At 47.2% G+C, this 19296-nt stretch overlaps 1 protein-coding gene across 1 annotated transcript in view; it reads right to left on the bottom strand.

The window, feature by feature from the left end:
* LOC110499465 (vinculin) overlaps window positions 1–19296 on the bottom strand; it is a 71426-nt gene that overhangs the window by 29019 nt on the left and 23111 nt on the right. Inside the window, exons 3-6 of the mRNA XM_036956329.2 lie at window positions 4856–5006; window positions 3858–3966; window positions 3062–3184; window positions 2623–2783 (exon numbers count right to left, since the gene is read on the bottom strand). Coding sequence (XP_036812224.2) covers window positions 2623–2783; window positions 3062–3184; window positions 3858–3966; window positions 4856–5006 — 544 coding nt within the window. The remainder of the gene's footprint in view (window positions 1–2622; window positions 2784–3061; window positions 3185–3857; window positions 3967–4855; window positions 5007–19296) is intronic.

Here is a 19296-nt window from a genome sequence, read left to right as displayed (position 1 = left end):
CACCAACATCTATAGTACAGGAGAAGACCATCCCATTACCAACATCTATAGTACAGGAGAACACCATCCTATCACCAACATCTATAATACAGGAGAACACCATCCTATCACCAACATCTATAATACAGGAGAACACCATCCTATCACCAACATCTATAATACAGGAGAACACCATCCTATTACCAACATCTATAATACAGGAGAACACCATCATATTACCAACATCTATAGTACAGGAGAAGAACATCTTATTACCAACATCTATAGTGCAGGAGAAGACCATCCCATCACCAACATCTATAGTACAGGAGAAGAACATCCTATTACCAACATCTATAGTACAGGAGAAGACCATCCTATCACCAACATCTATAGTACAGGAGAACACCACTCAGATCAGCTGTTTATGGTATGTTAAGTCAAACTTGAAAGAACTAAATATTAAAGAAAAACATTTATTGTTAAAATAAAACAAATTCTTTTCCAGAACTTACTGCACATTTTCCCCAAATGTGTAATTCCATTATATTACCATCACTCACATAGCTAGTGCATCCAATATAGTAGCATTCCTAGAGACATTACCATCACTCACATAGCTAGTGCATCCAATATAGTAGCATTCCTAGAGACATTACCATCACTCACATAGCTAGTGCATCCAATATAGTAGCATTCCTAGAGACATTACCATCACTCACATAGCTAGTGCATCCAATATAGTAGCATTCCTAGAGACATTACCATCACTCACATAGCTAGTGCATCCAATATAGTAGCATTCCTAGAGACATTACCATCACTGACATAGCTAGTGCATCCAATATAGTAGCATTCCTAAGAGACATTACCATCACTGACATAGCTAGTGCATCTAATATAGTAGCATTCCTAGAGACATTACCATCACTCACATAGCTAGTGCATCCAATATAGTAGCATTCCAAGAGACATTACCATCACTGACATAGCTAGTGCATCTAATATAGTAGCATTCCTAGAGACATTACCATCACTCACATAGCTAGTGCATCCAATATAGTAGCATTCCTAGAGACATTACCATCACTCACATAGCTAGTGCATCCAATATAGTAGCATTCCTAGAGACATTACCATCACTCACATAGCTAGTGCATCCAATATAGTAGCATTCCTAGAGACATTACCATCACTCACATAGCTAGTGCATCCAATATAGTAGCATTCCTAGAGACATTACCATCACTCACATAGCTAGTGCATCCAATATAGTAGCATTCCTAGAGACATTACCATCACTCACATAGCTAGTGCATCCAATATAGTAGCATTCCTAGAGACATTACCATCACTCACATAGCTAGTGCATCCAATATAGTAACATTCCTAGAGACATTACCATCACTCACATAGCTAGTGCATCTAATATAGTAACATTCATAGAGACACTGCAGCAGTGATCTACTACACAAAGACACACGGAACAAGACTGTCATCATCATCATCATCATCATCAACAACACAGAGAGAGCTACCAGACATGCTGCTGCTGAATGCACAACCACACAACAAGGTCGATAGGGGTCGAAAGATGTGGGCTTACCTTCTACAGGGAGGGGGGGGAATGGTCAAAAGAAAGGAAGAACAAAACATATAGAAATGTTTAACCAGACATACCAACGGAAAAATAAGAGGCAACAGAAAAATATTAAGAAGCCTAGTAAAGAAGAAGTACATCAGAGAGGAGAGTGGGGTGATGGGGGACGGAGGGGTGACGGGGGACGTAGGGGGGAGGGAGAGTGGGGTGATGGGGGACGGAGGGGTGACGGGGGACGTAGGGGGGAGGGAGAGTGGGGTGACGGGGGACGGAGGGGTGAGGGAGAGTGGGGTGACGGGGGAACGGAGGGGTGAGGGAGAGTGGGGTGACGGGGGGCGGAGGGGTGAGGGAGAGTGGGGTGACGGGGGACGGAGGGGTTAGGGAGAGTGGGGTGACGGGAGACGGAGGGGTGAGGGAGAGTGGGGTGACGGGAGACGGAGAGTGGGGTGACGGGAGACGGAGGGGGGAGGGAGAGTGGGGTGACGGGGGACAGAGGAGAGTGGGGTGACAGAGGAGAGTGGGGTGACAGAGGAGAGTGGGGTGACAGAGGAGACTGGGGTGACAGAGGAGACTGGGGGGACAGAGGAGAGTGGGGGGACAGAGGAGAGTGGGGGGACAGAGGAGAGTGGGGTGAATGGGGACAGTCTGTTGTGCGCTCTTCTCCCGCAGCATTCTGGGAGTGTTTATGTGTATGTGAGGCACGGTATACAGCGCATGTGAGCCCACGTGGTTCAGCAGACTCGCAATACAGATCCTGTAGAAGTAGAAGCTGTAGAGGTCTAATGAGCAGTGATTGGTTAAACCATTTACCCTCCTCCTTGTCTGAGACGAGCAGCTCCCGAGGGTTGAGGTGTGTGAGTGGGAGAGAGAGGGGCAAAGACGAGCTGCCCCGGGTACAGATCCAAGATCAGCATTTCCACCCCCAATCCAAACATTAACCGCAAATGTTGCAAAACTGACCCAAGATCAGCATCTAGGGGAAACCTCTCCCTACACCGGCCAAAGACAACCCTGAGGGGGTGTGGTTCTAGCTAGCTCCGTACCTTATTGGCCCAGGCGTCTTCATCCCAGGAAGTGAGCTGCAGCACCCTGATGATCTCATTGATCTCAGCACTCATCTTCTCGAAGGTGAAGTTCCTGTTCTTCAGAGACTCCTCTACTCCCTGGCTGCCGGACGTTTTGGTCGTCACAAAGATCTTGATACCTGTAGTAAGAACACAACAAAAGTGATCACCAGTTTTAAAAAAAAGGGATGTTTTTCTTCCAGACTTGTTAGATGTCTAGATAACTGTGAAGATCCAGTATTATTCTGTTAGAGAAACGGTCCCGTGTCAGAATCTGACTAGTGGTAACGGAGTTCTGACAACAGGGGTTATAGCCCCATCTCAACCTTTCCAGTCCATCTACCCCTCCACAGTCATAAATAATAGAAATAGGAATGATCTTTAGAGAGAAGGGAACAGAAGAGAAGGAAGTCGTCACCTGAGATGAGGACAGGCAGCAACTCCTTGACAGTGTTCATAGACTTGACTAGCATCACGCGGTGTTCTTGATGGGTCAGCTCCTGCTGTCTCTCGTCAATCATCTTGGCCATCTTCGTCATCCCTGGACAGGAACAACCACACGAAGGACCAGTTACATAAGACGTTTCTCTCAAGTCATTTCCAATTCCTGACAACAGGCCATCCATGAAGAGAACATTAAATATTTCATCAAATCATGACGTCAACACAGCATTTCGCACGGGGCTACCAATAGAAACATTTATGCATTCATTGTAAATCGCTTTGGATAAAAAAGTGTCAGGTAAATGTCAAATATTATTGGTTATTTAAGCAATAAGGCATGAGGGGGTGTAGTATATGGACAATAGACCACGGCTAAGGGCTGTTCTTATGCACGACGCAACGCGGAGTGCCTGGATACAGCCCTTAGCTGTGGTATAATGGCCTTATATCATAAACCCCCGAGGTGCCCTATTGCTATCTGGTTACCAACGTAATTAGAGCAGTAAATACAAAATGTTGTCATACCCGCGGTATATGGTCTGATATACCACGGCTGTCAGCCAATCAGCATTCAGGGCTGGAACCACACAGTTTATATGCCTTGCATTATTCAAGTCCTTCTCAGTAGCCAAGGTAACTACGTGGTTATGACTGTGATATGTGGTCGTCTCACCCGGTCTACTTTATGATGAAAGCACTAACGGAAGTGGCTCTAGATAAGAGCGTCTGCTAAATGACTACGATGTTAAATGAAGCTGAAAGGGTCTGACCAGGTCCCAGGTTCTTGGTGTACGTGATCAGATCCTCCATGGATTCCACCACCTCTGCCACGGTCAGGTACTCCAGGATACCTTTACACACACGGATGATTTTACGAACCTGCAATTGATCAAAAAAGGCAACGAAACAGGATCAATAATCTATATTGCTCTAGCTTCTTAGTGACATCTGTATGTTTTAGCGGTTTTGTGCGATACCTTTTGCCTCGATCTATACAGAACAAAAAATTTAAAATACGACACGCATTTCATTGATACCGAGTTACAGTTCATATAAAGGGAATCAGTCAGTTGAAATAAATTCATCCATGTTACATGTGTTGTTCAGTCTAAAAACACTTTCAGTTTGACGTCTGAATTACCGCTGAAAGGGATTATTATGGAGTGATTATGCTAATGTCCCTATACAGTGCACTTTTACTGTCCCTGAGCCCGGCCGCCTGTCTCTAAACCGTGCACTGTTTTACTGTCCCTGAGCCCAGGGTGATGGATGGGGGTGTGATGGTACGGCTGCCTGGTTTAAGGAACTACCTCTAGCCTGCTGAGATGTGCTGTGTTGTAACACACATTTGTTTTGAGGGAGGAGGGTTATGCCTGTGTGTAATTAATGTTGTTTACAAGACGTTCAGTTTGAGGGTGAGATGAAACTCCTTCCATAAGCTAAGGTGCTGTGCTCTACTGTACTCTCCACGCTACTGTACAGTACTCTCCGGTACCCCACTCTACTGTACTCTCCACGCTACTGTACAGTACTCTCCGGTACTCCACTCCTGTACTCTCCACGCTACTGTACAGTACTCTCCGGTACTCCACTCCTGTACTCTCCACGCTACTGTACTGTACTCTCCAGTACTCCACTCTACTGTACTCTCCACCCTACTGTACGGTACACTCCAGTACTCCACTCTACTGTACTCTCCACGCTACTCTCCAGTACTCCACTTTACTCTCCACTCTACTGTACGGTACTCTCCAGTACTCCACGGTACCTCAGCCTCGTCGAAGGTGAGCAGCAGGTCAGAGGTGCCAGAGAGGATTCCACGGGAGCCGTCGATGAGGTAATCTCGAGCAGGGACAGAGTAAGGGTCTGCTTTCAACATGGACGCCGCCTGCACCAGCTTGGTGCACGCAGTCTCCACCCTGAGAGAGGGAAAGAGGAACAATGGAAAACAATACCGTTACATAGCTCATTAAGTCTGTATTACAACCGTAGTGATTGGGAGTTCCCATAGGACAGTGCACAATTGGCGCAGTGTCCGGGGTTTGTCCGGAGTAGGCCGTCATTGTAAATAACAATTTGTTCTTAACCGACTTGCCTAGTTAAATAAAAAGGTTAAATAACATTTTTTTTTAAATGAAAAATGCGTTAGAGACCTATTCATTAGCATCAGTTAGCTAAGAGCCAGTTGGGCATCAAGCCTGGTTTCAGCCCATTTCCTGTTGTTGAACGTGATCATGGATATAAGTGTCTGAACATCTCTCACTATATCTATAACATCCCTCATCATCTCTCACTATATCTACAATATAGCTGATCATCTCTCACTATATCTACAATATATCTGATCATCTCTCACTATATATAACATCCCTGATCATCTCTCACTATATCTATAATATAACATCCCTGATCATCTCTCACTATATATAACATCCCTGATCATCTCTCACTATATATAACATCCCTGATCATCTCTCACTATATATAACATCCCTGATCATCTCTCACTATATATAACATCCCTGATCATCTCTCACTATATATAACATCCCTGATCATCTCTCACTATATATAACACCCCTGATCATCTCTCACTATATATAACACCCCTGATCATCTCTCACTATATATATATATATATATATATATATATATATATATATATAACATCCCTGATCATCTCTCACTATATCTATAATATAACATCCCTGATCATCTCTCACTATATCTACAAGATATCTGATCCGCTCTCACTATATCTACAAGATATCTGATCCTCTCTCACTATATCTACAAGATATCTGATCATCTCTCACTATATCTATAATATAACATCTCTGAGCAGGTTTGATGAACATGGCCTCAGTGGTGTACTTCTACTGAAGAGAAGATAAGAAACCTGAAGATAGTGAATTTAAGAAACCTACTAGTCAGCGAAACACAGGCAAGCTCGATATCATAGTTCAATCCTCATACGTGCTGTGAAGGCATGTGTGCTGTGAAGGCATGTGTGCTGTGAAGGCATGTGTGCTGTGAAGGCATGTGTGCTGTGAAGGCATGTGCGCTGTGCATGTGTATGTGTGCATGTGCGCTGTGCATGTGCCTTGTGTGCTGTGCATGTGCATCTGTGCATGTAGGGCATGTGTGCATGTAGGGCATGTGTGCATGTAGGGCATGTGTGCATGTAGGGCATGTGTGCATGTAGGGCATGTGTGCATGTAGGGCATGTAGGGCATGTAGGGCATGTAGGGCATGTAGGGCATGTGAGGCATGCGTGGCATGTGAGGCATGCGTGGCATGTGAGGCATGTAGGGCATGTGTGCATGTAGGGCATGTGTGCAGTACATGTGTATTAGAGGTCGACCGACTATGATTTTTCAACGCCTATACAGATTATTGGAGGACCAAAAAAAGCCGATATTTATTAAATCTGCCGGTTTTTTTGTTATTTATTTGTAATAATAACAATTACAACACTAAATAAACACTTATTTTAACTTAATATAATACATCAATAAAATCAATTTAGCCCCAAAAAATAAAATGAAACATGTTCAATTTGGTTTAAATAATGCAACAAAAAAGTGTTGGAGAAGAAAGTAAAAGTGCAATATGTGCCATGTAAAATAGCTAAGGTTTAAGTTCCTTGCTCAGAACATGAGAACATATGAAAGCTCGCGGTTCCTTTTAACATGAGTCTTCAATATTCCCAGGTAAGAAGTTTTAGGTTGTAGTTATTTTAGGACTATTTCTCTCTATACCATTTGTATTTCATATACCTTTGACTATTGGATGTTCTTATAGGCACTTTAGTATTGCCAGTGTAACAGTATAGCTTCCGTCCCTCTCCTTGCCCCTACCTGGGCACGAACACATCGACAACAGCCACCCTCGAAGCATCGTTACCCATCGCTACACATAAGCAGCGGCCCTTGCAGAGCAAGGGGAACAACTACTCCAAGTCTCAGAGCGAGTGACGTTTGAAACGCTGTTAGCGCGCACCCCGCTAACTATATCGGGAGTTGATAGGCTTGAAGTTATAAACAGTGCAATGCTTGAAGCACAGCGAAGAGCTGCAGGCAAACGCACGAAAGTGCTGCTTGAATGAATGCTTACGAGCCTGCTGCTGCCTACCATCGCTCAGTCAGTCTGATCTATCAAATCAGACTTAATTAGAACATAATAACACACAGAAATGCAAGCCTTTGGTCATTAATATGGTCGAATCCGGAAACAATCATTTTCGAAAACAAAACGTTTATTCTTTCAGCGAAATACGGAACCGTTCCGTATTTTATCTAACGGGTGGCATCCCTTAGTCTAAATATTACTGTTATATTGAAGGTTGTACAATGTTATAATTATGTACAATTCTGGCAAACTAATTATGGTCTTTGTTATAAATAAATGGACTTCACACAGTTCGCAACGAGCCAGGTGGCCCAAAATGCTGCATAAACCCTGACTGCGCGGAACGCAAGAGAAGTGACACAATTTCCCTAATTATAAGAAATTCATGTTAGCAGGCAATATTAACTAAATATGCAGGTTTAAAAATATATACTTGTGTATTGATTTTAAGAAAGGCATTGATGTTTATGGTTAGGTGCAACGACAGTGCTAAATCATCACCCGTTTGTCGAAGTAGGCTTTGATTTGATGAGAAATTAACAGGCAGGACACACTAGATAAACTAGTAATATCATCAACCATGTGTAGTTAACTAGTGATTATGTGAAGATTGATTGTTTTTTATAAGTTTAATGCTAGCTAGCAACTTACCTTGGCTTCTTGCTGCCCTTGCGTAACAGGTAGCCAGCCTGCCACGCAGGCTCCTCGTGGAGCGCAATGTAAGGCAGGTGGTTAAAGTGATAGACTAGTAACCGGAAGGTTGCAAAAACTCATCCCTGAGCTGACAAGGTACAAATCTGTCATTCTGCCCCTGAACAAGGCAGTTAACCCACTGTTCCTAGGCCGTCATTGAAAATAAGAATTTGTTCTTAACTGACTTGCCTAGTAAAATAAAAGGTGGGGCCTCCCGGGTGGCGCAGTGGTCTAGGGCACTGCACTGCAGCGCTAGCTGTGCCACCAGAGACTCGGGAGGTCCGTGGGGCGACGCACAATCGGCCTAGCGTCCGGGTTAGGGAGGGTTTGGCCGGTAGGGATATCCTTGACTCATCACACTCCTGTGGCGGGCCGGGCACAGTGAACGCCAACTAAGGTCGCCAGGTGCACGGTGCTTCCTCCGACACATTGGTGCGGCAGGCTTCCGTTGGTGCGGCTGGTTGGGTTGTGTTTCGGAGGACGCACAACTTTCGACCTTCGTCTCTCCCGAGCCCGCACGGGAGTTGTGGCGATGAGACAAGATAGTAACCACTAACAATTGGATACTACGAAATTGGGGAGAAAAGGGGGGTAAAATTCAACAAATAAATAAATAAAATAAAAAAGGTATTTTTTAAAAATTATTATTATTTATTTTTGAAATCTGCAAAAAAAAAAAAGCTGATTTCTGATCGTTATGAAAACTTCAAAACGGCCCTAATTAAATCAGCCATTCCGATCAATCGGTCAACCTCTAATGTGTATGTATGTATCAAACCTCACAGAAACAGGCAACAAGCCAAAGATAAGACACACGTTACAATTCCCACAGAATCCTGACTTCCTGCTAAAGCCTGTGGGACAAACACTCTTCTTCTCTGTTTAAGAGGGAACTGGTAGTATCAGTTTTTGTCCACGGTGCTGGAAGACAAGGCACTGGGTGTGCAGGCAGGGCCAGACAAGCTCAGTTTGACTTTCCACCACGGCGAAGGCAGAACGGTCGCTGGTCTCTTCAAGCCTCTGGTAATGTATGTGCATATTAAAACAGGTTTGTAGTGCTGTTAGCAACGCCAGGGTTGTGTGTTCAATTCCCACTGGGGTCACATATTAATATATGCATTCAACTAAGTCACTTTGGATAAAAGCATCTGCTGAATGGCATGTATAATGTCATGTATAATGTATAATGTCATGTATAATGTATAATGTCGTGTATAACATTATATACATGTTAGTGCAGCCAGCAGTGTCCTTCAGCAGCATGGAGTCAGACTACAGTCATGTTACGTTATATTACAGGACCAGTCCAGGACCTATGCACGCGCTAATTATAGTGAAGCACACACACAATTATATATAGTTAAAGGAGACACATTCCAGCATGTGTATCTGATGGATGAAGACAACGTGACTTCAAGGCGCCAAATGCGTTCAGGGCGCCTCCGTGACCTCTATGACCTACGCCTGCCAATTGCTTTACATCCATGACCTTGTTGGGTGCCGCGTGACCCCCCCCCCCCCCCCCACCCCCGACTGTATTACTGGGGTCTACTGAACTGTGCTGACAAGGTTGAGTGTGTATGGCAGAGTCACAGCAAAGCGGCTGTGATTGGTGGAGATTATTCATAGCTCTAGTGGAGTAGGAAGAGAAAAATGTCCCTCTTGATTCATTCATTCAGGGAGTAACGTACTGTAACACTACTGTTTATAATGACAACGTGATATAGATTGAATCCATATGTCCACAGAAAATGACTGGAAATACAATTTGAATAATTTTCTCTTGGGGCTTAGGTTGAGGTTAACCAAGAGCAGCCGTCTACGAAGAAGACCAAATAGAAGCCTACCACTGTTCCTTCCTGCTTTAGTGAGGAGTCCCTCCCTGGACAAATAGAAGCCTACCACTGTTCCTTCCTGCTTTAGTGAGGAGTCCCTCCCTGGACAAATAGAAACCTACCACTGTTCCTTCCTCCTTTAGTGAGGAGTCCCTCCCTGGACAAATAGAAATCTCCCACTGTTCCTTCCTCCTTTAGTGAGGAGTCCCTCCTTTAGTGAGGAGTCCCTCCCTGGACAAATAGAAACCTCCCACTGTTCCTTCCTGCTTCCTCCTTTAGTGAGGAGTCCCTCCCTGGACAAATAGAAACCTCCCACTGTTCCTTCCTCCTTTAGTGAGGAGTCCCTCCCTGGACAAATAGAAACCTCCCACTGTTCCTTCCTGCTTCCTCCTTAAGTGAGGAGTCCCTCCCTGGACAAATAGAAACCTCCCACTGTTCCTTCCTGCTTTAGTGAGGAGTCCCTCCCTGGACAAATAGAAACCTACCACTGTTCCTTCCTCCTTTAGTGAGGAGTCCCTCCCTGGACAAATAGAAGCCTACCACTGTTCCTTCCTGCTTTAGTGAGGAGTCCCTCCCTGGACAAATAGAAACCTACCACTGTTCCTTCCTGCTTCCTCCTTTAGTGAAGAGTCCCTCCCTGGACAAATAGAAACCTACCACTGTTCCTTCCTCCTTTAGTGAGGAGTCCCTCCCTGGACAGATAGAAACCTACCACTGTTCCTTCCTGCTTCCTCCTTTAGTGAGGAGTCCCTCCCTGGACAAATAGAAACCTCCCACTGTTCCTTCCTCCTTTAGTGAGGAGTCCCTCCCTGGACAGATAGAAACCTCCCACTGTTCCTTCCTGCTTCCTCCTTTAGTGAGGAGTCCCTCCCTGGACAAATAGAAACCTACCACTGTTCCTTCCTGCTTCCTCCTTTAGTGAGGAGTCCCTCCCTGGACAAATAGAAACCTACCACTGTTCCTTCCTCCTTTAGTGAGGAGTCCCTCCCTGGACAAATAGAAACCTACCACTGTTCCTTCCTCCTTTAGTGAGGAGTCCCTCCCTGGACAAATAGAAACCTACCACTGTTCCTTCCTCCTTTAGTGAGGAGTCCCTCCCTGGACAAATAGAAACCTACCACTGTTCCTTCCTGCTTCCTCCTTTAGTGAGGAGTCCCTCCCTGGACAAATAGAAACCTACCACTGTTCCTTCCTGCTTTAGTGAGGAGTCCCTCCCTGGACAAATAGAAACCTACCACTGTTCCTTCCTCCTTTAGTGAGGAGTCCCTCCCTGGACAAATAGAAACCTCCCACTGTTCCTTCCTCCTTTAGTGAGGAGTCCCTCCCTGGACAAATAGAAACCTGCCACTGTTCCTTCCTGCTTCCTCCTTTAGTGAGGAGTCCCTCCCTGGACAAATAGAAACCTCCCACTGTTCCTTCCTCCTTTAGTGAGGAGTCCCTCCCTGGACAAATAGAAACCTCCCACTGTTCCTTCCTGCATCCTCCTTTAGTGAGGAGTCCCTCCCTGGACAGATAGAAACCTCCCACTGTTCCTTCCTGCTTCCTCCTTTAGTGAGGAGTCCCTCCCTGGACAAATAGAAACCTACCACTGTTCCTTCCTGCTTCCTCTTTTAGTGAGGAGTCCCTCCCTGGACAAATAGAAGCCTACCACTGTTCCTTCCTCCTTTAGTGAGGAGTCCCTCCCTGGACAAATAGAAACCTCCCACTGTTCCTTCCTCCTTTAGTGAGGAGTCCCTCCCTGGACAAATAGAAACCTTCCACTGTTCCTTCCTCCTTTAGTGAGGAGTCCCTCCCTGGACAAATAGAAGCCTACCACTGTTCCTTCCTCCTTTAGTGAGGAGTCCCTCCCTGGACAAATAGAAACCTACCACTGTTCCTTCCTCCTTTAGTGAGGAGTCCCTCCCTGGACAAATAGAAGCCTACCACTGTTCCTTCCTGCTTCCTCTTTTAGTGAGGAGTCCCTCCATGGACAAATAGAAGCCTACCACTGTTCCTTCCTGCTTCCTCCTTTAGTGAGGAGTCCCTCCCTGGACAAATATAAGCCTACCACTGTTCCTTCCTGCTTCCTCCTTTAGTGAGGAGTCCCTCCATGGACAAATAGAAGCCTGCCACTGTTCCTTCCTGCTTCCTCTTTTAGTGAGGAGTCCCTCCCTGGACAAATAGAAACCTACCACTGTTCCTTCCTCCTTTAGTGAGGAGTCCCTCCCTGGACAAATAGAAACCTGCCACTGTTCCTTCCTGCTTTAGTGAGGAGTCCCTCCCTGGACAAATAGAAACCTACCACTGTTCCTTCCTGCTTTAGTGAGGAGTCCCTCCCTGGACAAATAGAAGCCTACCACTGTTCCTTCCTCCTTTAGTGAGGAGTCCCTCCCTGGACAAATAGAAACCTGCCACTGTTCCTTCCTGCTTCCTCCTTTAGTGAGGAGTCCCTCCCTGGACAAATAGAAACCTACCACTGTTCCTTCCTGCTTCCTCCTTTAGTGAGTAGTCCCTCCCTGGACAAATAGAAACCTACCACTGTTCCTTCCTGCTTCCTCCTTTAGTGAGGAGTCCCTCCCTGGACAAATAGAAACCTACCACTGTTCCTTCCTGCTTCCTCCTTTAGTGAGGAGTCCCTCCCTGGACAAATAGAAGCCTACCACTGTTCCTTCCTGCTTCCTCTTTTAGTGAGGAGTCCCTCCCTGGACAAATAGAAACCTACCACTGTTCCTTCCTCCTTTAGTGAGGAGTCCCTCCCTGGACAAATAGAAGCCTACCACTGTTCCTTCCTCCTTTAGTGAGGAGTCCCTCCCTGGACAAATAGAAACCTCCCACTGTTCCTTCCTCCTTTAGTGAGGAGTCCCTCCCTGGACAAATAGAAACCTTCCACTGTTCCTTCCTCCTTTAGTGAGGAGTCCCTCCCTGGACAAATAGAAGCCTACCACTGTTCCTTCCTCCTTTAGTGAGGAGTCCCTCCCTGGACAAATAGAAACCTACCACTGTTCCTTCCTCCTTTAGTGAGGAGTCCCTCCCTGGACAAATAGAAGCCTACCACTGTTCCTTCCTGCTTCCTCTTTTAGTGAGGAGTCCCTCCATGGACAAATAGAAGCCTACCACTGTTCCTTCCTGCTTCCTCCTTTAGTGAGGAGTCCCTCCCTGGACAAATAGAAGCCTACCACTGTTCCTTCCTGCTTCCTCCTTTAGTGAGGAGTCCCTCCATGGACAAATAGAAGCCTGCCACTGTTCCTTCCTGCTTCCTCTTTTAGTGAGGAGTCCCTCCCTGGACAAATAGAAACCTACCACTGTTCCTTCCTCCTTTAGTGAGGAGTCCCTCCCTGGACAAATAGAAACCTACCACTGTTCCTTCCTGCTTTAGTGAGGAGTCCCTCCCTGGACAAATAGAAGCCTACCACTGTTCCTTCCTCCTTTAGTGAGGAGTCCCTCCCTGGACAAATAGAAACCTGCCACTGTTCCTTCCTGCTTCCTCCTTTAGTGAGGAGTCCCTCCCGGGACAAATAGAAACCTGCCACTGTTCCTTCCTGCTTCCTCCTTTAGTGAGGAGTCCCTCCCTGGACAAATAGAAACCTACCACTGTTCCTTCCTGCTTCCTCCTTTAGTGAGTAGTCCCTCCCTGGACAAATAGAAACCTACCACTGTTCCTTCCTGCTTCTTCCTTTAGTGAGGAGTCCCTCCCTGGACAAATAGAAGCCTACCACTGTTCCTTCCTGCTTCCTCTTTTAGTGAGGAGTCCCTCCCTGGACAAATAGAAACCTACCACTGCTCCTTCTGCTTTAGTGAGGAGTCCCTCCCTGGACAAATAGAAGCCTACCACTGTTGCTTCCTCCTTTAGTGAGGAGTCCCTCCCTGGACAAATAGAAACCTGCCACTGTTCCTTCCTGCTTCCTCCTTTAGTGAGGAGTCCTTCCCTGGACAAATAGAAGCCTACCACTGTTCCTTCCTGCTTCCTCTTTTAGTGAGGAGTCCCTCCCTGGACAAATAGAAACCTACCACTGTTCCTTCCTCCTTTAGTGAGGAGTCCCTCCCTGGACAAATAGAAGCCTACCACTGTTCCTTCCTGCTTTAGTGAGGAGTCCCTCCCTGGACAAATAGAAACCTACCACTGTTCCTTCCTGCTTTAGTGAGGAGTCCCTCCCTGGACAAATAGAAGCCTACCACTGTTCCTTCCTCCTTTAGTGAGGAGTCCCTCCCAGGACAAATAGAAACCTGCCACTGTTCCTTCCTGCTTCCTCCTTTAGTGAGGAGTCCCTCCCTGGACAAATAGAAACCTACCACTGTTCCTTCCTGCTTCCTCCTTTAGTGAGGAGTCCCTCCCTGGACAAATAGAAACCTGCCACTGTTCCTTCCTGCTTCCTCCTTTAGTGAGGAGTCCCTCCCTGGACAAATAGAAACCTACCACTGTTCCTTCCTCCTTTAGTGAGGAGTCCCTCCCTGGACAAATAGAAACCTACCACTGTTCCTTCCTCCTTTAGTGAGGAGTCCCTCCCTGGACAAATAGAAACCTGCCACTGTTCCTTCCTGCTTCCTCCTTTAGTGAGGAGTCCCTCCCTGGACAAATAGAAACCTACCACTGTTCCTTCCTGCTTCCTCCTTTAGTGAGGAGTCCCTCCCTGGACAAATAGAAACCTCCCACTGTTCCTTCCTGCTTTAGTGAGGAGTCCCTCCCTGGACAAATAGAAACCTCCCACTGTTCCTTCCTGCTTCCTCCTTTAGTGAGGAGTCCCTCCCTGGACAAATAGAAACCTCCCACTGTTCCTTCCTCCTTTAGTGAGGAGTCCCTCCCTGGACAAATAGAAACCTACCACTGTTCCTTCCTCCTTTAGTGAGGAGTCCCTCCCTGGACAAATAGAAACCTCCCACTGTTCCTTCCTGCTTTAGTGAGGAGTCCCTCCCTGGACAAATAGAAACCTACCACTGTTCCTTCCTCCTTTAGTGAGGAGTCCCTCCCTGGACAAATAGAAGCCTACCACTGTTCCTTCCTCCTTTAGTGAGGAGTCCCTCCCTGGACAAATAGAAACCTGCCACTGTTCCTTCCTGCTTCCTCCTTTAGTGAGGAGTCCCTCCCTGGACAAATAGAAACCTACCACTGTTCCTTCCTGCTTCCTCCTTTAGTGAGGAGTCCTTCCCTGGACAAATAGAAGCCTACCACTGTTCCTTCCTGCTTCCTCTTTAAGTGAGGAGTCCCTCCCTGGACAAATAGAAACCTACCACTATTACTTCCTCCTTTAGTGAGGAGTCCCTCCCTGGACAAATAGAAGCCTACCACTGTTCCTTCCTCCTTTAGTGAGGAGTCCCTCCCTGGACAAATAGAAACCTGCCACTGTTCCTTCCTGCTTCCTCCTTTAGTGAGGAGTCCCTCCCTGGACAAATAGAAACCTACCACTGTTCCTTCCTGCTTCCTCCTTTAGTGAGGAGTCCTTCCCTGGACAAATAGAAGCCTACCACTGTTCCTTCCTGCTTCCTCTTTTAGTGAGGAGTCCCTCCCTGGACAAATAGAAACCTACCACTGTTCCTTCCTCCTTTAGTGAGGAGTCCCTCCCTGGACAAATAGAAGCCTACCACTGTTCCTTCCTCCTTTAGTGAGGAGTCCCTCCCTGGACAAATAGAAACCTCCCACTGTTCCTTCCTCCTTTAATGAGGAGTCCCTCCCTGGACAAATAGAAACCTTCCACTGTTCCTTCCTCCTTTAGTGAGGAGTCCCTCCCTGGACAAATAGAAGCCTACCACTGTTCCTTCCTCCTTTAGTGAGGAGTCCCTCCCTGGACAAATAGAAACCTACCACTGTTCCTTCCTCCTTTAGTGAGGAGTCCCTCCCTGGACAAATAGAAGCCTACCACTGTTCCTTCCTGCTTCCTCTTTTAGTGAGGAGTCCCTCCATGGACAAATAGAAGCCTACCACTGTTCCTTCCTGCTTCCTCCTTTAGTGAGGAGTCCCTCCCTGGACAAATAGAAGCCTACCACTGTTCCTTCCTGCTTCCTCCTTTAGTGAGGAGTCCCTCCATGGACAAATAGAAGCCTGCCCCTGTTCCTTCCTGCTTCCTCTTTTAGTGAGGAGTCCCTCCCTGGACAAATAGAAACCTACCACTGTTCCTTCCTCCTTTAGTGAGGAGTCCCTCCCTGGACAAATAGAAACCTACCACTGTTCCTTCCTGCTTTAGTGAGGAGTCCCTCCCTGGACAAATAGAAGCCTACCACTGTTCCTTCCTCCTTTAGTGAGGAGTCCCTCCCTGGACAAATAGAAACCTGCCACTGTTCCTTCCTGCTTCCTCCTTTAGTGAGGAGTCCCTCCCGGGACAAATAGAAACCTGCCACTGTTCCTTCCTGCTTCCTCCTTTAGTGAGGAGTCCCTCCCTGGACAAATAGAAACCTACCACTGTTCCTTCCTGCTTCCTCCTTTAGTGAGGAGTCCCTCCCTGGACAAATAGAAACCTACCACTGTTCCTTCCTGCTTCCTCCTTTAGTGAGGAGTCCCTCCCTGGACAAATAGAAGCCTACCACTGTTCCTTCCTGCTTCCTCTTTTAGTGAGGAGTCCCTCCCTGGACAAATAGAAACCTACCACTGCTCCTTCCTGCTTTAGTGAGGAGTCCCTCCCTGGACAAATAGAAGCCTACCACTGTTGCTTCCTCCTTTAGTGAGGAGTCCCTCCCTGGACAAATAGAAACCTGCCACTGTTCCTTCCTGCTTCCTCCTTTAGTGAGGAGTCCTTCCCTGGACAAATAGAAGCCTACCACTGTTCCTTCCTGCTTCCTCTTTTAGTGAGGAGTCCCTCCCTGGACAAATAGAAACCTACCACTGTTCCACCCTCCTTTAGTGAGGAGTCCCTCCCTGGACAAATAGAAGCCTACCACTGTTCCTTCCTGCTTTAGTGAGGAGTCCCTCCCTGGACAAATAGAAACCTACCACTGTTCCTTCCTGCTTTAGTGAGGAGTCCCTCCCTGGACAAATAGAAGCCTACCACTGTTCCTTCCTCCTTTAGTGAGGAGTCCCTCCCTGGACAAATAGAAACCTGCCACTGTTCCTTCCTGCTTCCTCCTTTAGTGAGGAGTCCCTCCCTGGACAAATAGAAACCTACCACTGTTCCTTCCTGCTTCCTCCTTTAGTGAGGAGTCCCTCCCTGGACAAATAGAAACCTGCCACTGTTCCTTCCTGCTTCCTCCTTTAGTGAGGAGTCCCTCCCTGGACAAATAGAAACCTACCACTGTTCCTTCCTGCTTCCTCCTTTAGTGAGGAGTCCCTCCCTGGACAAATAGAAACCTCCCACTGTTCCTTCCTGCTTTAGTGAGGAGTCCCTCCCTGGACAAATAGAAACCTCCCACTGTTCCTTCCTGCTTCCTCCTTTAGTGAGGAGTCCCTCCCTGGACAAATAGAAACCTACCACTGTTCCTTCCTCCTTTAGTGAGGAGTCCCTCCCTGGACAAATAGAAACCTCCCACTGTTCCTTCCTGCTTCCTCCTTTAGTGAGGAGTCCCTCCCTGGACAAATAGAAACCTCCCACTGTTCCTTCCTCCTTTAGTGAGGAGTCCCTCCCTGGACAAATAGAAACCTACCACTGTTCCTTCCTCCTTTAGTGAGGAGTCCCTCCCTGGACAAATAGAAACCTCCCACTGTTCCTTCCTGCTTCCTCCTTTAGTGAGGAGTCCCTCCCTGGACAAATAGAAACCTACCACTGTTCCTTCCTCCTTTAGTGAGGAGTCCCTCCCTGGACAAATAGAAACCTCCCACTGTTCCTTCCTGCTTTAGTGAGGAGTCCCTCCCTGGACAAATAGAAACCTACCACTGTTCCTTCCTCCTTTAGTGAGGAGTCCCTCCCTGGACAAATAGAAACCTCCCACTGTTCCTTCCTCCTTTAGTGAGGAGTCCCTCCCTGGACAAATAGAAACCTCCCACTGTTCCTTCCTGCTTTAGTGAGGAGTCCCTCCCTGGACAAATAGAAACCTCCCACTGTTCCTTCCTCCTTTAGTGAGGAGTCCCTCCCTGGACAAATAGAAACCTACCACTGTAACTTCCTGCTTCCTCCTTTAGTGAGGAGTCCCTCCCTGGACAAATAGAAACCTACCACTGTTCCTTCCTGCTTCCTCCTTTAGTGAGGAGTCCCTCCCTGGACAAATAGAAACCTACCACTGTTCCTTCCTGCTTCCTCCTTTAGTGAGGAGTCCCTCCCTGGACAAATAGAAACCTACCACTGTTCCTTCCTGCTTTAGTGAGGAGTCCCTCCCTGGACAAATAGAAGCCTACCACTGTTCCTTCCTCCTTTAGTGAGGAGTCCCTCCCTGGACAAATAGAAACCTGCCACTGTTCCTTCCTGCTTCCTCCTTTAGTGAGGAGTCCCTCCCTGGACAAATAGAAACCTACCACTGTTCCTTCCTGCTTCCTCCTTTAGTGAGGAGTCCCTCCCTGGACAAATAGAAACCTGCCACTGTTCCTTCCTGCTTCCTCCTTTAGTGAGGAGTCCCTCCCTGGACAAATAGAAACCTACCACTGTTCCTTCCTGCTTCCTCCTTTAGTGAGGAGTCCCTCCCTGGACAAATAGAAACCTCCCACTGTTCCTTCCTGCTTTAGTGAGGAGTCCCTCCCTGGACAAATAGAAACCTCCCACTGTTCCTTCCTGCTTCCTCCTTTAGTGAGGAGTCCCTCCCTGGACAAATAGAAACCTACCACTGTTCCTTCCTCCTTTAGTGAGGAGTCCCTCCCTGGACAAATAGAAACCTCCCACTGTTCCTTCCTGCTTCCTCCTTTAGTGAGGAGTCCCTCCCTGGACAAATAGAAACCTCCCACTGTTCCTTCCTCCTTTAGTGAGGAGTCCCTCCCTGGACAAATAGAAACCTACCACTGTTCCTTCCTCCTTTAGTGAGGAGTCCCTCCCTGGACAAATAGAAACCTCCCACTGTTCCTTCCTGCTTCCTCCTTTAGTGAGGAGTCCCTCCCTGGACAAATAGAAACCTACCACTGTTCCTTCCTCCTTTAGTGAGGAGTCCCTCCCTGGACAAATAGAAACCTCCCACTGTTCCTTCCTGCTTTAGTGAGGAGTCCCTCCCTGGACAAATAGAAACCTACCACTGTTCCTTCCTCCTTTAGTGAGGAGTCCCTCCCTGGACAAATAGAAACCTCCCACTGTTCCTTCCTCCTTTAGTGAGGAGTCCCTCCCTGGACAAATAGAAACCTCCCACTGTTCCTTCCTGCTTTAGTGAGGAGTCCCTCCCTGGACAAATAGAAACCTCCCACTGTTCCTTCCTCCTTTAGTGAGGAGTCCCTCCCTGGACAAATAGAAACCTACCACTGTAACTTCCTGCTTCCTCCTTTAGTGAGGAGTCCCTCCCTGGACAAATAGAAACCTACCACTGTTCCTTCCTGCTTCCTCCTTTAGTGAGGAGTCCCTCCCTGGACAAATAGAAACCTACCACTGTTCCTTCCTGCTTCCTCCTTTAGTGAGGAGTCCCTCCCTGGACAAATAGAAACCTACCACTGTTCCTTCCTGCTTTAGTGAGGAGTCCCTCCCTGGACAAATAGAAACCTCCCACTGTTCCTTCCTGCTTCCTCCTTTAGTGAGGAGTC

Source organism: Oncorhynchus mykiss, chromosome 20 (genome assembly GCF_057628025.1).
Source record: "Oncorhynchus mykiss isolate SJ-2025 chromosome 20, ASM5762802v1, whole genome shotgun sequence".
NCBI classification, from domain to species: Eukaryota; Metazoa; Chordata; class Actinopteri; order Salmoniformes; family Salmonidae; genus Oncorhynchus; species Oncorhynchus mykiss.
The sequence above is the reverse complement of the archived record's forward strand: the minus strand, read 5'-3'. Positions and strand labels throughout refer to the sequence as shown.